This window comes from Gavia stellata, chromosome 32 (genome assembly GCF_030936135.1).
Source record: "Gavia stellata isolate bGavSte3 chromosome 32, bGavSte3.hap2, whole genome shotgun sequence".
Taxonomy (NCBI): Eukaryota; Metazoa; Chordata; class Aves; order Gaviiformes; family Gaviidae; genus Gavia; species Gavia stellata.
In genome coordinates this window covers 2,682,319-2,699,148 of record NC_082625.1, presented here as the reverse complement: position 1 = coordinate 2,699,148, position 16,830 = coordinate 2,682,319, and the positions used below count along the sequence as shown (strand labels likewise).

The following is a 16,830-nucleotide window of genomic DNA, read 5'->3' as shown; positions in this document are numbered from 1 at the left end:
TTGCCCCAAATCAATTTCGATTGATGGAGGCAAAAACGACCCATTTTAAGCTGCCCTCTTCTTAGGTTAAATCTGATGCTGCTGAAACCACTTTGTGGAATTGGTGACTGTTAATACAAACGCAGGGTTTGCAACCTATTTGCTCAGCAAAGCTGTTTTTTCTAGGTGGCCTGTTTAATGTTTTTGCACAAAGCCCCTAGTGGTTTCGGAACGGACACCAAGAGCATCGGGGTTTCTCATGCTTCATCTTCACAACGGATCACAAAGAATAACTCTGCTGTGAAGGAAATGTCACCACAAATACTACTAGAGTTACTGCTAATAATATGGAAAATTTTCATTTTGCATCGTGGGTGTCATTTTCTTCAGTTTTTGTATCTTAAAGACTAGAAGAGAGGGCTTTAGTTTTGTTATTTTGAAGAAAAAGTGAACGAGGGAAACCCTTATAAAATCAAATTTATTTTTTGCAGAGCAATTTTAAGGGCAGTGCCCACGCTGACTATGCCAATCCTGGCTGGCACTCACAACAGAGTCCTCAACGAGCCCTCTTTCACTACACTTTCTACGTTGCTTATGATTTGTTTTACCCTGCCACACTCAAACATGGTTTTGAGGCCTGGCAAGAGTTTGTTTGGTTCAGTTAGATGTTCAAATTTGTTCATTTATTGGCCACAAATTAGTAATAACGACACCAGAATTCTCCTTCTGACATCCTCGCTGGCTTACATCAAGTGTGAATCTCCCACTGCAGTAAGTGTATACTTAAGTACACAAATATTTTTGTATTCCCATGTTTAGTATGTCAAGAGTGTGGGTACAGTATTTCTATAATGTAAAGCAAAAATACCCAAACCACATTAAAAAAATCACCAACTGAACTGAAGGACACCGGTTATACTCTTAGTAGTAACTGAGATTGCATTAATCTTCTATTCACTGGAAAATGTTACATTCTTACATGATACTGCTCATCGTTTTTGAGGTATGGCAGTACGAAAGTGCAGGCACACAGTTGAAACCCTTACTTATTTGATTTTTCTGCTAATAGTTTCAGGGGAAAAAAGTTCAGAAAAAAGCAAAACAGGTCCTATTCTGAAACCACAGCAGTTTCAGCAGTTACCCAAGTGGTGCACCCAAACCACACCGAGGACTCACTTCAGCAAAAAGAGATGATGAACAAAATGGTTTACCACAGCAAATGCTGTTAACTTATAGTGAACTCCACCCATATGAAGGGTTTATCTAATTTCATACCCCACAGCAAACTTCAGCGTTGACATCTATAGTTCAAGGCAAATATAATCTCACCGGTAGGATGCAACTACAGAATTTGTCTTGCTGAATTACAAGATCTTGACAATGAAACGATGAAGTGAAGCACTTATAGTTTTCTCTATATTCTGTGTCTCAACAATGGTCCTAACTTTCTGCTTAGAAGAGTACCTTACTGAATTATGAAAAGCAGCATGTTCTCATGTGTTTGAAGACTGGATTGTGCATGCCACAGGCAAACAGGGCAGAGATGAGATGACATGACTTTAAACTTTCACTAAACAAGCAGTCCTTTCCAGGAAACTTTCTAAAGTGAAAAATATGCTTTAAGAAGTCAGAGTCGTGCTACATAGGATAAGTAGTGATAGTGTGAGTTAAGTCCATACCTGCGGTTATATTTGAACATATAATACAACAGTTCCTGCCTCTCACGTCTTTTGTATGCCAGAGGAAATGTTACTCTAGAAAACTTTGGAGACTGTGCAGCATGTGAGGTGCCTCCCAGCACATCTTTCTCTTGACACTTTACCAAATTGATGTATCATTCCTAACTTACTCAGCAGGATTTTCACCACGCTGTTAAATTATCCATCTCTTCCACTGATGCAGAGTAAAACTTCCACAAACTGTGAACTTTAGGAGCTTATAGAAAAATTATTACTAGTTTTCAAAATGTGCTTGAAGGTTAGTTAAATTAAAACCAATTTTCTACAGAATACGCAAAGGTATTTGCCCTCAACAGGGGTTATTTCTGCACTGTATTTCAAACTCAACTGTTTGGTGATAAAGCTCTTTGCACAAAATAACAATATATATTTTTAGGAACAGAAGGAAGAATTTTTCCTATGCAAAAAATCTCGAAACTGTTTTTGCTTAATATTTGCAAAATTCGCACCTTGAGCTAGCCCGTAACTCTGAGAACTTTAGCTTAAGAGAAATATTCTGAAAACTACGAACTTCTTGAAAGGTGAGGTTAGAGAAATCGTTATACATTCAGCCTAACAATCTGTTCTGAAACAGATGCTGAACAACCTCTTTCAACAATCGGTACCGAAATATCTTTACTGTGAGAGATCAGCATAAACAACAGAATCAAAGCGTGAATGGAATTTTTAGTTTGTGGCTGGGCAGGTGCTCCACCCATGAGTCATTTATCCCACACAACAGGGGATGCCTGTGTTCTAATGCAACTGTCAGGTCTTCCAGAAGGCATGAAAAATAGAAGAAGTTTTCTGTCAATCACAAACTTTGAGGCTGAATTTTTCACTCTCGGCTGCAGATGACGAAAAAATAAAGGTAAACAGGCACTGTGCTACTTGTGCATAACCTTGGGTACTCAAGAAGCTCTAAGGAAACAGGTGTGTCATACCACTCAAATAAACATAACACTCCTGAGATCAAGCAATGAATAAAGAACAGAACTCTCTACTCTCCTCTAGACCAAATAATTGATCCCCACAACTTGAATATGCCCATGCAAATAAATGCAAGGGAATTATTTTCCATTTTTTTCTGATTGCTTAATATAATTCTTTCTTTTGTTCAAAACTCCTGATTACATCTATTATACCTAGCATGGCTTCTTTCTTCTTAAAATTATCTCACTAAATACACAGAACAAATTTCTATGAAAATTCATATCTTGGGAACATTGTACATGGTGCAAGTCAAAAGAATGGCCACAAAAATGTGATGTGTTTAAACACTAAGTGTTCATAAGACATCGTTTTCTTTCAAGTAGTGACATCAGTAAGTGCACACAACAAAGCATTCAGTATTTGGTTTGCCTGTTTTTTTTAAGAAGATACTGAACAAACTGTGAAGTCTTTTCAGCTAATTGAGACACTGGAGACACAGCATAGGCAAACAAACACTACTAAAAAAACATTTATATGCCCAGCTCAAAAAGTAGCAAAGATCTATGCTCTTTTTTCCTCACTGAAAACTATCAATATGAGGTCAATGTGAACTGACAGTGCTCTTGTACTGCTTTATAGATGAAAAATAAGTCTAAAATGGTAGAAACAGACAAACCATAAAATGCCTTAAATTTAGAGAAGTGACACATACGAAAAAGAACTATATTTATCGTTGACATAAAGGAGGAGGAAGCATCAAATACAAAGGAAGACAGCAGCAGAACTGGGCTGTACAAACATTGCCTTTCCGTGAGCTGGTTGCACTGCCCTCCCGATTCGTGCAAGCATAGTGGTGTGGCTGACAGCATTAAGCATCTGATTATGCACAGTAGTAGTAGTAGTAGTAAGAGGCATCTAAAATGGTTTGAGGGGTGCAAAAGACATCCCACAGAGTGAATCTAGCTCAAAAGCTTCTAGTTAGACAACCCTGGTCCAGGGAAGCCTGGAATATATGTGCATCCCCCATCTGGGTATCCACTCACTAAAGCTCTGAAGTCAAATTGCCTTCGGAATATTTTCTTTCAGTATACATTCTTAATCATAAGCACTTAAGTGGGCAAATCTATCTTACGTTTACCTTCCAAGGTCCACGCACCACACGAACAGAACAGAAAGCTGTTCTATGAGTTGGCTGTTACTTTTTCTTGCATTTCTGGCTTCTTTGGGGCTGACAATGACCTTCTCCAGCAACCACGCTTGTGAGGAAAGGGCAAAGCATCCTCACCCAAAACTAGGGAACCATTATTTCTGTAGATGATGGATTACAATACGCACCACGACCAAAAGAGTTTTCAGACTAGGTCAATAAAATATTAAGATCCTGAAGATCTTACTAGATCTTTAATAGAGTCCTGACCCTTTTTCATTTTTTTTTAAGCCATCAACAGGTTCAGATATCGCTTCTCTTTATCTGCCAACTGGCAAGATGAAAAAAATAGGACTTGATCAGTAAGATTTTGCTTAAGTCAGTAAGGGCCTTTTCTGACTTTGTTGGTAGGACAGCAAAATCCAGCAGTTTTGCAATTTGTGATTTGGTAAAAATACTGAACCCTAACACCTTGGGCTGGTTAAATTTATTATCAATAATATAATTACTTTTATTTTGTAATAATTTCTAGTCACTCGTATTAAATACTGTGCAAACCTCTGTGCTTGCACTGAGGTCTTCGGGCGCTCCACACAAGCCAGGTATCTCTGAGGGATGGGAATGATAACTTCCTAATTCAAGGTAGGCTAGTTAGTCCCCTATTCTGTCTTCTCAAGGTTTTTTCCAATATTTTGACATTTCAAAACCACTACCAGTCATAAAAATAATGTGAGAACATAATCGAAGTCCTTAACTCAAAGACAGAGGTGTTAACCACTAACCTCTGAAATGCCAATTTATAAATTCAGTTGCCATCATACATCAGAGCTACAAAGAATAAATGGATCAAAAAACCAAAGCCAAAGTTCTTTGACAAACTCACTGTGTGCAGTCTGGAATAATAATTTCCCACTATCATTTATTTTAATACCTGTATTTCAAATAGCAGCTAAATAAATCCACTAATTTCCTTCTTACACAGGATGAATTCAGTATGTAGTCCTCTGAATTCCAAGTTACATGATATTTTTCTGCTATTTACGTATTGGCATCCTAAAGAAAAACTGAGTTTTTAAAAGTACATTAGCATTGAAGAAGTTCACTATTAATACAATACCCACCACCTCTATTAGTCACTAATATACAATATATCTAATACAATTTATAACATTTACACAGACTAAAAGAAAGCTAGAGTGATAAAAATAATTGGTTTTATTAAATAATCATTGCAAGAAGAAAGCACACTGAAATTGCAAAGTACGCTTTCTTCCTGCATTTTTAGGACTTTTATACTCTTTCAAGGTTAAAAAGGTCAAAACCACTATAAGCAAGCAATAAAAATTTAGAAGAGGTTGAAGGTTACACACTGGTTAGTGGTGAAGGTTCTTCCACTAATATCACTGTTTAACAGTACTGTTATAACCGCAATGTGGAATGCATGGTGCTGCATTTAAAGGAAGTGGTAAGGGTGGGGCAAAAGCAGTAGGTCCCACGATCAAAGCACTAGAGCATTGAATTTTACTTATAACCCAATCACTGACACCCACACAGCAACTTCCTGTACTTTAAAAAAAAAAAAGGAAAAAAGAAAAAAAAATCTGTTTCTCTCTTTTTGTAATCAACAACTTTTACCTAGAAACTAGTTAGCGGTGAACTCTGACTGATTTCAATCTGTAGCTCACGGTAGAAAACATAATTGTTAATCTGTGAGAACCTACAAAAAACATTTTAACTGACAGGTTTCAGTGTATCAGCTCTTTCAGACTTTTTTAGTCTTAATTACACGAAAGTCCAGCAAAACCCAAGAACTAGTGTGAAATATAAAGCCACCAAAAGTTCAGTAGTGCTAAACACTACAGGTAATCCTCTGTGACAATTTACTTATAAATCTACAAAACTTAGCTATGTTTTAGGACAGCTTGAGAAAATAATTTGCCCTGGAATTTAGATCCCTGTCACTACTATTTTTGTTAATATAAGTAATTAATATTGTCTTGTTTTCCATTTATCATAGCCATTATGTAAAGCACAGGCCTGTTTATATCTGGATAATTTTTTGGTGCTTTTTGAGCATTATTCAAATACAGCATCAATAAATATAGAAAACCTTCTACTTCTCTCCAAAGAAACCTTCAAGTTCTCCAGTACCACCTGGTGAACATCAAATTACTTCAGCCGAGTCTCAGGGGAGCTGTACGAAACCTAATGTCCGTTAGGAACTTCATGGTCAATGAACGCATTCCTGAAGAGAAAGACCATGCACATACTCCCTTGGAGATTTGTATTAGAACAGTCTAGTCAGAAGAGCTAAAGAGCTTTTTCTTAGCTGATCTTCCCCAATCTAAAAAGAGAATCTTAAACCAGAGAAGGGACAGAGATACTAATTTTTCAAATCTTTGCATGTAACAGGTATGTTGGAGCTTTGATGTACACTGGTATCCAGGCTTCCTGCTTCTGAAACACCTTCTCCTTGTCATTGTCTATTTTTCTTCACTGATTTATTAGCCTTCCTCCAATTCTCCTTAAAGATTCTGCACTTTACCTTTAAATAGTTATATTGAAAAAACACAATAGAGCATTTAATCAGAAAAACATATGAAATTTCTCTTGGACCAGGCAAGGATCAGTTTAAGACTGTGTAACATCTAAAAGATCTTGAAAGACTTCGGTTCAAAAAGGAGTGAGAAAGAAGGAAAATGATTTATGAAGAACAGAACAAGCATAAGCCTGAGATACGGCCTAAGATACAACTTTAAGGAAATAATCTCATGATTGTCATCCCCTCTCTTAACCTTAGTTTTCGAGAAGGGAAAGATACAGATCTCAAGGGTGTCTAATCCATGCCACACAGTAAGTGTTTGCCTCCCCTTGCCAGATAGTAACAACCACAGACAGCTGTGAACTGAAGTATCTGCTAATACAGTCAGCAGATCACAGCTGCTTCTCAATGTCCAAGCTTTGAAAAAACCCCAAACACCAACTAAACACAAACAAACCAACCAAAACAACCATCCAATCTTCCCTTTACAAGCAGCCAGCAAACAGGTCAGGATTTATAAGGCCAGACAATGATTACCCACTGCCGTCCTGCTACTGACAAAGCTGGCAGTAGCAGAGAAGTTCCCTTGAGCATGGTATGAAGATGGTCTCCAGAGCCTTTATACGAGAGCAGCTAATCTGAACCACATATTCCTTTTACAGGCTTTTCCAGGTGCATCTGAAGCCCTTTTAACCTGACCTTCACTAAATGGTAAACAGAGACTATACCTAAAGAGTTTCCCCAGCCTCATGTTCAGTTCCAAAGGTTTGCTCTGCCTTTGTCTTTGTGAAGAAACAAGACCTGAGGCACAACTCCTCATTCATCTGGACAAAACATAGACACGTGGGCAATATGGGGACTGTGGCACACTTTGGCCATGCCCTGATCAGCCAGGACACCTTGCAATACCTCGATAGATCAATCAGATAATGCTTGCATGTCACATAACTCCTAAAAAGCTTTGCATATAGAAAAGCACTGAATCAGGAACAATCCCTGGTGGGTTTTGCTAGTTTCCACTACTTGGGAAATCAGACAGCTTTCAATGCTCTGCAAAAATATTTATTAGTATTTTCTACTTGACTGTGGAGTGTTGGGGACAAGTAAAGCTTTATATTAGAACTTCATTGCATCTGCCTAACAAAACGCGAGCAAACCAATATTAAAAAGCCCCTCCAATGGAAAGAACAGTTTTACTAAAAAGAGTACAAACTGGGAACAGAAAGGTAAACTTGTCTGGTAATAACTAGCATTTATTCATCCTTCAGCAAGATCTTTATCACATACTTGTTTTTTAATTAAACAGACCAATGAGAAAGGTAAGAAACAACGGAAGTTTCTTGCCTGTTGTTTGTTTTCTGAGCAGCGTTCCCATTTCTAACACACACTTGTACGCCTGTATCTCTTGCTAGAATCGCAGTGTATTACTATATAATTTCTCATGCTTTAAGTAACCACTGAAGATTGCCTTAGTTGTGGAAGGAAGGGAGGAGTATAACTGCATAAGCACATGAGGCTCATTTGCTTTAAAAAAACCCTGCTTTGTTTCCTCCTTAGTCTATTTTATCATAACAACATTTGCTTTTGGTAGAGCAGCGGAACCTTACAAATATTTTGTCTCCCAAGAAGAGGGGAAGGTACGCATTTAAAGAAATTTTTTTAAAGACTGATTAAAGGCTGAGTGCACACGTCTAAATTCAAAACAAATTATTAAAGCTAAATGTTCTCCAAAATTCCTCAATATGTACAGAAGAGGGAATGAAGAGACAAAAATCCAAAAAAACCCCATGTAGGCAAGTCAATCCTACAGCATGTATTTCTCATCTTTGCTGCTACTATTACACTGTATTTGCTTGGAATAATCGTGTTTCGAATAAGAAATAGAAAGAAACCACATGAAAGAGATAATACAGGTATATTTAGTATTTGTTTGACTCATGCAACTTTATATAGGCTCTTTAAACACTAATTAATGTAGACATTTCTTAAAAAGATGGCCATTTACATACTTTCCTTGAAAACCAAATGAAGGAAGAAAAATAACATCATTCACAAGGGCAAATAAGATTACTTTCAGCTTTTATATTTCTGCTTTGGTGTCCCATTAGTTGATATTTGTCAACATTACATATTATGGTTTTTTTTTTTAATTACTAAAGGCTCTCTAGTACCTCAATAGTGGAAAATATTTACACAAAGCAAGCATGGAACAGACCGCTTCAAGATCTTTTCTATAATCCTAGAGCATTTCCTGACAAATTTTCATCAATACTCACCTACACAAAACCTCATCATTTGATTTCAAGGTTTTAGTGTGCATCATCATCTCTGAGCAATAAAATCACTGCCTGCTTATAAAAGTCTACTATATTAAATAATATTTTCCAAAACTTGGACCAATCTATGTGATAAGTAATGACATCTTCAGGATACCCTGGTAATAGAAAGCACTTCTTATGTTATCCAAGGAGCTAGTTCTAGCACAACTAGTTTGCAAAACCAGCCAGATTAACAATACCTGTTATAAACAGGATGGGTGCAGGGTGCAGGCTTTGCTCCAAAATGCAACAGCAGAAAGGGAGACCATCCATATATTTAGACAGGAAGACATTCATAATGGATCTGTTTTCTTTGTATTATGCTTCCTAACACTGTCAGTGGATACACGAGAATACTAGATGTTGACCCACATGTTTGGTGCAAAATTATGTGCCTATTCATAAGCAGAATCCAGCTTTTTTTTTTTTTCAAGCCGGCTAAATGTTCACTGCTAGTATTAACTGAACTATACCACTGTTGTTAAGTGGCTTCAGTTCTTAAAACAGTTTCACTGGTATCTGAATATTTTGAAAATCAACTCTGGGGAGGGTGAACAAGTAGAAGTTGGATCTCCATTAAAAGAGATCTTATTTTCAATTCAGGAGATTCATACATCTCTAAGAATTTCCATACATAATGGACTCGAAGCAGGAACAAGCCATATATTCAGAAAGTGTTTTATATTTAATTAATGCAGCAATGTGTGGATGTAAGAATGATCATACCTGGACAGATCGGGACAGGTCTATCTAGCCCTGTACTCTGTTCTTGTTAGTATCTGGTGGCAGATGCCTCAGGAAGAGCATGAAAACAAGGTAAAGATACACCCATACTTCAGACTACCTTGCAGACATTCAGCAACACAGGAGCCAGAGACAGTACTTTGGCTTTTGATAGACCCTGTTGCCCCTGTTGGATTTTTCTTGTAAGAATTATCTAGTTCTTTTCAAAGCCCATTTAAACTTTTTTGCATTCACCATATTCTCTGGAAAAAAAAAAAAAATCCTAAATTTAGAGTATTGTATAAAACCAAATCTTTTTGTTTATTTTGAAGGTGCTATTTACTGCCTACTTGGAAAAGTCAGAAATTTTTTTTCCCCATTTTTCCCTGCCACAAATGATTTTACAGATCTATCATACCATGCTCTAATCAGCTGTTTTCCAGTCTGAAGAGTTCCAGTCTGGTTTACTGATGATTTCTGCCAATTTACTGATAATGTCATACCTTGCTCCACGCTTGAAATATAAGATAATGAGATAGAAGACTGTCAACTTGTCCTGATGTCCAATAATATACAGAAAATTGGCGGAATTGGCTATTAAAGAAAGAAAAGCTCCTTACCACTGGGTGGCTTGGGTCGTGGAGGGACATTTTTCTTCGGTGGTAATGCTGGCGTGTCTGATTTGCTTTTGAAAGGGTCATCTGAGAATCCTATCCCTCCAAAAGAGGAGGCGAAGGGGTCTGAAGCTACTGACTACATGAGAAAAAAGAAAAGAAAGAAGAATGTAAGCACATTGTTGAATACCTATTGTTTCATGAAAGCTACAAGTTAATTCAAGTAAAAGCATTAACTTCAAACAATGAGGACAGATTTATAGAATTATGTCAGCAGTGTAAGAGGCTAACGCCCACTGACAGGGGTGCTAGGATTTCATTAACATTCAAAAGTACTTATGCTTTCAATCACTTAAGTACTTCAAGAACTTTTAGTCCTAGCAAAAAGCTGATGAGGAAAATAAAAGGAAGTAAAACTACTTTTTACTATTTGGCAATGAACAGTCATACTACAGTGTGGCCTTCACTCTGATAAACAGAACCACGACAGAAACTGGAAAAACATGGTAGACTGCAAAATGGATAGCTTTTTTCCAAGCTTTTCTTAAGTTACAAACAGCTATTAGTCTTTTTTGTAAAAGCTCAGGGAAAATTCTAAAACCATATTTTTTAATGTTTCCTATATCCAGCTGGCTTTTGTGAAGGACTCTCCTATTGATTAAAAAGGCACAAAAAATTATGCCATGCAGGGAAATTTTTCATCCTCAAATGAAGAAAGAGGAATTTTGTAGGCAAAGCTAAAGCTCGCATTCGGACCTTCGCTAAAACTTCTAACTCCAGCCAAACACATCAATATTTGTACAGGCTGTTGCCACCTAGTGGAGAGCTAAAACCCTCACAGAAAAAAAATACAAATTTAATTAGTCAAAGTGATAATCTATTTTCTAGTTAACATTTACGCTACAATGTTCAAGCGTTATTGTGGAACTAAGTGTAAAAACTTGGGCAGCTGATGTCAACTGTAAATTCCAAACTCCACCTCAGAAAGCTAATGGCAGACTGACTGATCCAGATGAGGAGGTAAGGACCTAGTTCTGTTTGAAATACCCTGTATACTCAGTTTATAACAAGAAAGCAAGGAAACGGCAATTCTGTTAAGAGCTATGAAATGTTTTCCACCTTCCTCTGGTTCCCTGTACTCATGGAGAAGTTTAAGAACAAGTCAGGATACTATGAGAGATGAAGTATCCAAGAAGTGGACTTCAGGACTTAGAGGAAGGTTGGACAGTGAAATATATCAATATATCTGGAACAACTACCTTTTCTTACAAGTAAAAACTAGAATTTATTTCTTTTGCTCCTCTGGTATTTGAAAATGTTTGTGAAAAGTTGATTTATCGCTGCTGAATCTATCAGTCTTGGTAAGACTCTGCTATATCTGAGATGGATGGAAAATGCTTTGCTAAGTAACTGGTGAGGTTGATCGGAAAAAAATTAACAAAAGTGGGTTGTCAGCTGAAAAGTTACAATCTCCTCACACCCTTAAAACAAAGTATCTGTACATAAAGTTTTAAAAGGACAGTTGCTTTCCTTGTAACCTTTACCTTTGACATCTGACTGAAGTCTGCAAATCCCTCACCACTACTGAATGCACCACTTCCAAATGGATCCAGTGTTCCAAATGGATCTGAAACAGATACGGGGGAAAAAAAAGTTATTTAAAATAATACTTAAGAATTATGAAGAATGACTTGGTGCCAATGAAGTACAAAAGCAGGCAGGTGATTAAAAAACACTTGCATTTTGACCTGGCATGAGATGTTAAAAAAGAATTCCATAAAACAATAGGTTTTCTACCAGTTGTTTGAAGAAAAAAAAAAAAAAAGAAAAAAGTGAAGTATATAGTGTACACAAAGACTTCATCTTCATAATCCGTAATAGGACACAATGATATTTGCCAACAGTTCACAAGACACTTTCTTTACTCTCAACTTTTACATTTGATTCTTCTTTCAGAAAGGGATACCTCCTTATTCAGCTTCATGAGAAAATTTTTTCTTCTTACCTGGACCTTTTGAAGAGATACTGGAAGACGTAAAAGGATCACTGCTTTCAAAAGGGTCAGGCTAAATAAGAACAGATATATGTAATTACTGTTCTGCTGTACTCTGCACTTGTCTTTTTATGCATATCAAAACCTCTTGCTTTACGACAAATTACTTCCAATTTCAGACCACTCTGTTCAGTGGACATATAGTGGGATAAAATTGACTGATTATATGACATTTGCATTATTAGTGCATTTGGCTATTGGTAGCATTGAACAAAACACCAAGTACCTACAAGCGAAACACATTCAAAGGAAAAGTGTGTCACACTGAAATACAAGCAATATTAGTTACCAGGGCAAAATAAGAAATTACAGCCAGAAGTGTTCAGTCTTTTAGCAACAGAGACTGAATTTCAGGTCAGGCATTTACAGACAGAGAGTCTGTATATCGCTTCTTTTTAAACAGAGTTGCTGTTCAGTTTGAAAAGTCTGCTGTTATCTAAGTACAAACCTATATTGCAGGACAAACTAATCTCCCACTGACTGATACCGGAATAGTGTTCTAACAGTTGGGTGACAACAGCCAGTGAATGCCGTAAGGGTGAGGGAAAGAATTAAAGAACAGAACAAAAAATCCATACCCCCCCAACAACCACACACATACACGTAAGGACAGCTTAAGAACTGTGACTATACATTTGACAAACGTGTTCTGGGCAGTCCTTCCACTGTGTTGGCTCTATTGTCTGTTGGTGGCTCAGTAATTCTTTAGCCAGATCAGTTCCTCGATCCGATTCACTATGTGACTGCGCAAATAGAAACATCGATGGAATGGAGGTAATTGTGTGAATGAGTGGATGCTGGTGGGTTGAAATTCCCAACAGAGAAAAAAAAAAATCCACCTAACTGCATCTTCATGGTAAATATACATCATCATCATGGAAATGGAAAGAACAAACTGCTAATTGCCTTAACAATCCATACTTGATTTTAAGAATGAAGTTAATGATATTTCATCAGTTAGGAGAAAAGTATTTAGTGCTATTTCGTTCCTTTTAGCTTTCAGACAATAAGCTTGTCAATAGTAAAGAAATCTATTATGTGTAGATTTAAAAGTTACTGACCTTTGAGGGTACAGTGGGGGGTTTCGTGAATGGATCTGAGGTAAATGGGTCACTCTTCGCCTGTTTCTTGAAGAAATCCTCAGGGGCAGAACTACGAAATGGGTCACTTTCCTTAAATGGATCACTTCCAAATGGATCTAGAAGGAGTATTAGAAGGTAAATAGAATGTAGCACCTAGTGTGTCCATAATGAACCATTCTATATTTGACCTCATACTCACTGATGTAATTTTTCTTATAAAAACACACAATGATTTGGTAAATCTGATAAACTTCCAGATACCTCTCTAAACACAGTATTTACTAAGTTTGAACAAGTCCATGTTTATATTAAGGTCATGGACTTAACATGCATGTTATTAACATATTGATGCTGAATGCACACCCTGTCAGGTTTCTAAGTTCCCACATGCAAACCAAAAATCTGACGCCAGGGAAACCTTGGAAATCTTTGTGTTTGTCTACAAACTGTGTATACCACATCTGTCCTGTCAACAAAAGGGCTATTACCTGCTGGAGCAGGTGGTTGTTCTGCAAAAGGATCATGCTGGAATGGGTCACCTATGCAGAATAGAAAAATTATTTGTTTTATCCACTATTTAGCAAGATAATAAAAGTTTGTGAAAAAATCATTTACTCAACAATTGGTCTTCAAGGTCTCAGGTAAGCCATTGGTCACTTACTGCCTTTGAAAGGGTCTGCTCCCTTAAATGGATCAGATTTGAAAGGATCTTCTGACTGGAATGGGTCTGTATGCAATTCTTGTGTATTATTGGTAAACATCAAGGCTTTATTCTTAAATGGATCATCCTAAAAATTAAGAGGAGAAACTTTACAGTATCTTACCATGATTAAAATGCTCAGTTACCCATTTAGCAGAAATTCTATGGCATCTTGGTTCCTGTTTAATGATCTTAAAAATTACTTCCTAAAGAACTTTCTGAATAAGTGATTTCTCAGCAGAAGTAATTACACAGTAGAAAAAAATACGTAGCCTCAGGCTACATAGAACATCAAAAGTATATACAGATAACAATAAAAAGGTTAAACTGTGTCTCATATTAATAGATTCAGTTCTCAAATACTTAAATAACAAAACCAAACAAAAACCCCAGCCATCACACTATCCAAAAATTCTTCTCTCCCAGTTATTTGACAGCTCAGCTTCAGGTAAGACAGCTGTTTAAAAGAAAAGGATCCACAAATCATCTGTGGACTACAAATACAAGAAATTACTACTGAGTAGTCATACTCAATATTGCTTCTTGTTAACTCATTCTTGACCTTGAAGCTCCAAGTACTGATTTCACATTATAAAGCACTACACGGCAGGAAGAGTGTCACCCCAACATTTTGAGGATAGAGAGGTTTGTCAGCGGAGGCCAACCTATAGCTTTGCCAAGTTACAAAAAAATCCTGCATGAACAAGTAGCAAACTAAAGTTATGAAACATCTTTGTCGCATTCGTTTGCATCTCATACCCCTGTCTTTTGTCTTGTTTGACACTCTCTGATGAAACCAGTCCTTGCCACAGTAGTTCTATGTGCATACAGCACCTGTACAACAGAGTTCTATTGACAACCAAAGCCATTCAAATCTAACAAGAAATGTCTAGTAACAACTACCCACTTACACTGCCTCCAACACTAGAAAGATACAGGATTTCTTTCATTCCTTCACAAGATACAAATGAAGAAGTCTTAATTAATACTTCTCAGAACAGCAGGAAGGGAGGTGGGGAGAGGAGGAACAGGAAGGAAGAATTAAGAAACAGGAAAGGGACACAATGGTTCAAAAAATTTACTATGAACATATACTGGAGTTTTCTTCCAGTAAGGGATTCTTAGGTTTTGCAAGTAAGAGAAACATCTGGAAGTTTCCACTGGAAATTAAACATAATGTTTATGCAAGCCATGCAAGCACAGAAACTAAGCACTAAGTGTTTTAAGACCCTGTCTCTCAATATATTGTTGTTTTAAATTTACACTTTTCTTCTTTTGAGCATTTTGTTTTTACAGAGAAAGTGTAAAGCAGGGCATAAAGGTAGCATGCCTATTGAATATTTATTAATACACTATATACGATATATATTTAACTTCATACTAAACCCACAGTAAATACTGTGCTTACAAGGATTCTGAAAAACATTTTTCCCTAATGAGGAAGCACCAAGTAGATGTGCAAGTAGAATCAAGCAAGTATGCAACTTTTCTATTTAAAGCAAAGAAATAGGCTTAAAAAATGAAAAATCTTGTGGTTTAGAGTATTATTAAATACCCAAATCAACAATAGATACCCTAAAGAAATTGATCGGAAAAATCTTTAAGAACCTGAAGGATCTTATGAATTGGGAAAAATACTGATTAAGAGAAAACAGAAAAAGTGAGATAAATGATGCCGGCATTGTTTAAGCAAAAGAGAACTATCTATGTATTTTGGGAAGGGAACATGTTTTTTACTGAAATATGTAATAAACATAGCTGACTACAAAGGAGAAATTTGTATAGCTTCTTTTAGAAATAAGAAAGAAATACATGATTAAAGAGAACTTTACAGTAAGAGAAGGTATCATCTTGGTAAACTGGAGAACTTGCTAGGAAAAAACAGAACACTTGAATTGAAAATAAAGTCCTACCTACTTCCTGAGACTAAAGATGTGACAGGTTACAAATCAAGGGTTAACTTTTCTTTTTGTTTATGTAATTACAGTTTGCTTACATATCCATACTGTTACAGTTACACAGGCACAAAATCCTAGCAGAAGTTCTAACCCAAAGCTTGAAAATCAGGTTTTCCACCAGCATTAAAATCTTTGCCCTGCCTTGCACTGGAGATTCTACCTTGCAGGTAGCAGTATTTGCTGACATACTAAAAGCCAACTAAACAAACATTTTAACTATTTCAGATTAGGTGCAAGTCACAAACCTAATTATTGTAAAATAGACTAAACAACAGTAATTTTTTTTTTACCATAGCTCCGTAATTGCTTCTTTCCGTCTGCCCAAGGCCTTCACTTATGTCTGCTAAATTCGTCAGACTACCACCGTGAATCCCATTGAGAGCTTCGTTATATTCTTCTATACTCTTATTGACTTCTTGATGACTCTCTTGAAGTTGAGAAAGTTTACTTCTTGCCTAAGCAGTGAAAAATGCTTTAGTACGTTACACATTCAATAACACTGTAATTCTTGCATTCTTATTACACATGGTTGCCAGACAGTTGCATTTTCCCCCCACCAGAGTTGAACTTTTCCTGACTCAAACTGGGAATTAACCTACTAAGCACGGGTCAAAAAGGCTTATTTCATGAACCAGTATTTTTTCCTCTTCTGAAAAGTTACCTTTGTAGGTGACATTCAACTCTTAGCCTTTCAAGAAGCAAAAAAGAAGTTGTATAAACTACAATGAATACCTGGTTTATTTCCTCCTGTGTTGATTTTAAAGATTTGATTATTGTTTCAAGCTGCACTTTTCCGGCCTGGATACTTTGCTCTAGCTGAGTCTCTTCTTGCTGGAGGCGATTCAGCTCTGCTTTTGCTCTATTAAGGTCATCTTCCTGTGATTTTAAATCTGATTCCTGAGATTGAATCTGCATTTTTAGTGATGAAATCTGAAACAAAACGTTACAAAAATCAGAGTGAAATTTGAAATAAATGTAACTTAATAGATTATGATTTTATAATAAATAACAGAAAGTTGTAAAGCAACCTATCAACTGCTAAGGAAGATAACAAGAACTTCAT

The 16,830-nt window shown here is 36.6% G+C and overlaps 1 protein-coding gene across 1 annotated transcript in view; it reads right to left on the bottom strand.

The window, feature by feature from the left end:
- Positions 1-16,830, bottom strand: part of EPS15L1 (epidermal growth factor receptor pathway substrate 15 like 1) — a 40,983-nt gene that overhangs the window by 7,682 nt on the left and 16,471 nt on the right. The window contains exons 15-22 of the mRNA XM_059831707.1: positions 16,500-16,697; positions 16,058-16,222; positions 13,774-13,897; positions 13,598-13,648; positions 13,089-13,225; positions 11,980-12,040; positions 11,519-11,601; positions 9,981-10,113 (exon numbers count right to left, since the gene is read on the bottom strand). Coding sequence (XP_059687690.1) covers positions 9,981-10,113; positions 11,519-11,601; positions 11,980-12,040; positions 13,089-13,225; positions 13,598-13,648; positions 13,774-13,897; positions 16,058-16,222; positions 16,500-16,697 — 952 coding nt within the window. The remainder of the gene's footprint in view (positions 1-9,980; positions 10,114-11,518; positions 11,602-11,979; positions 12,041-13,088; positions 13,226-13,597; positions 13,649-13,773; positions 13,898-16,057; positions 16,223-16,499; positions 16,698-16,830) is intronic.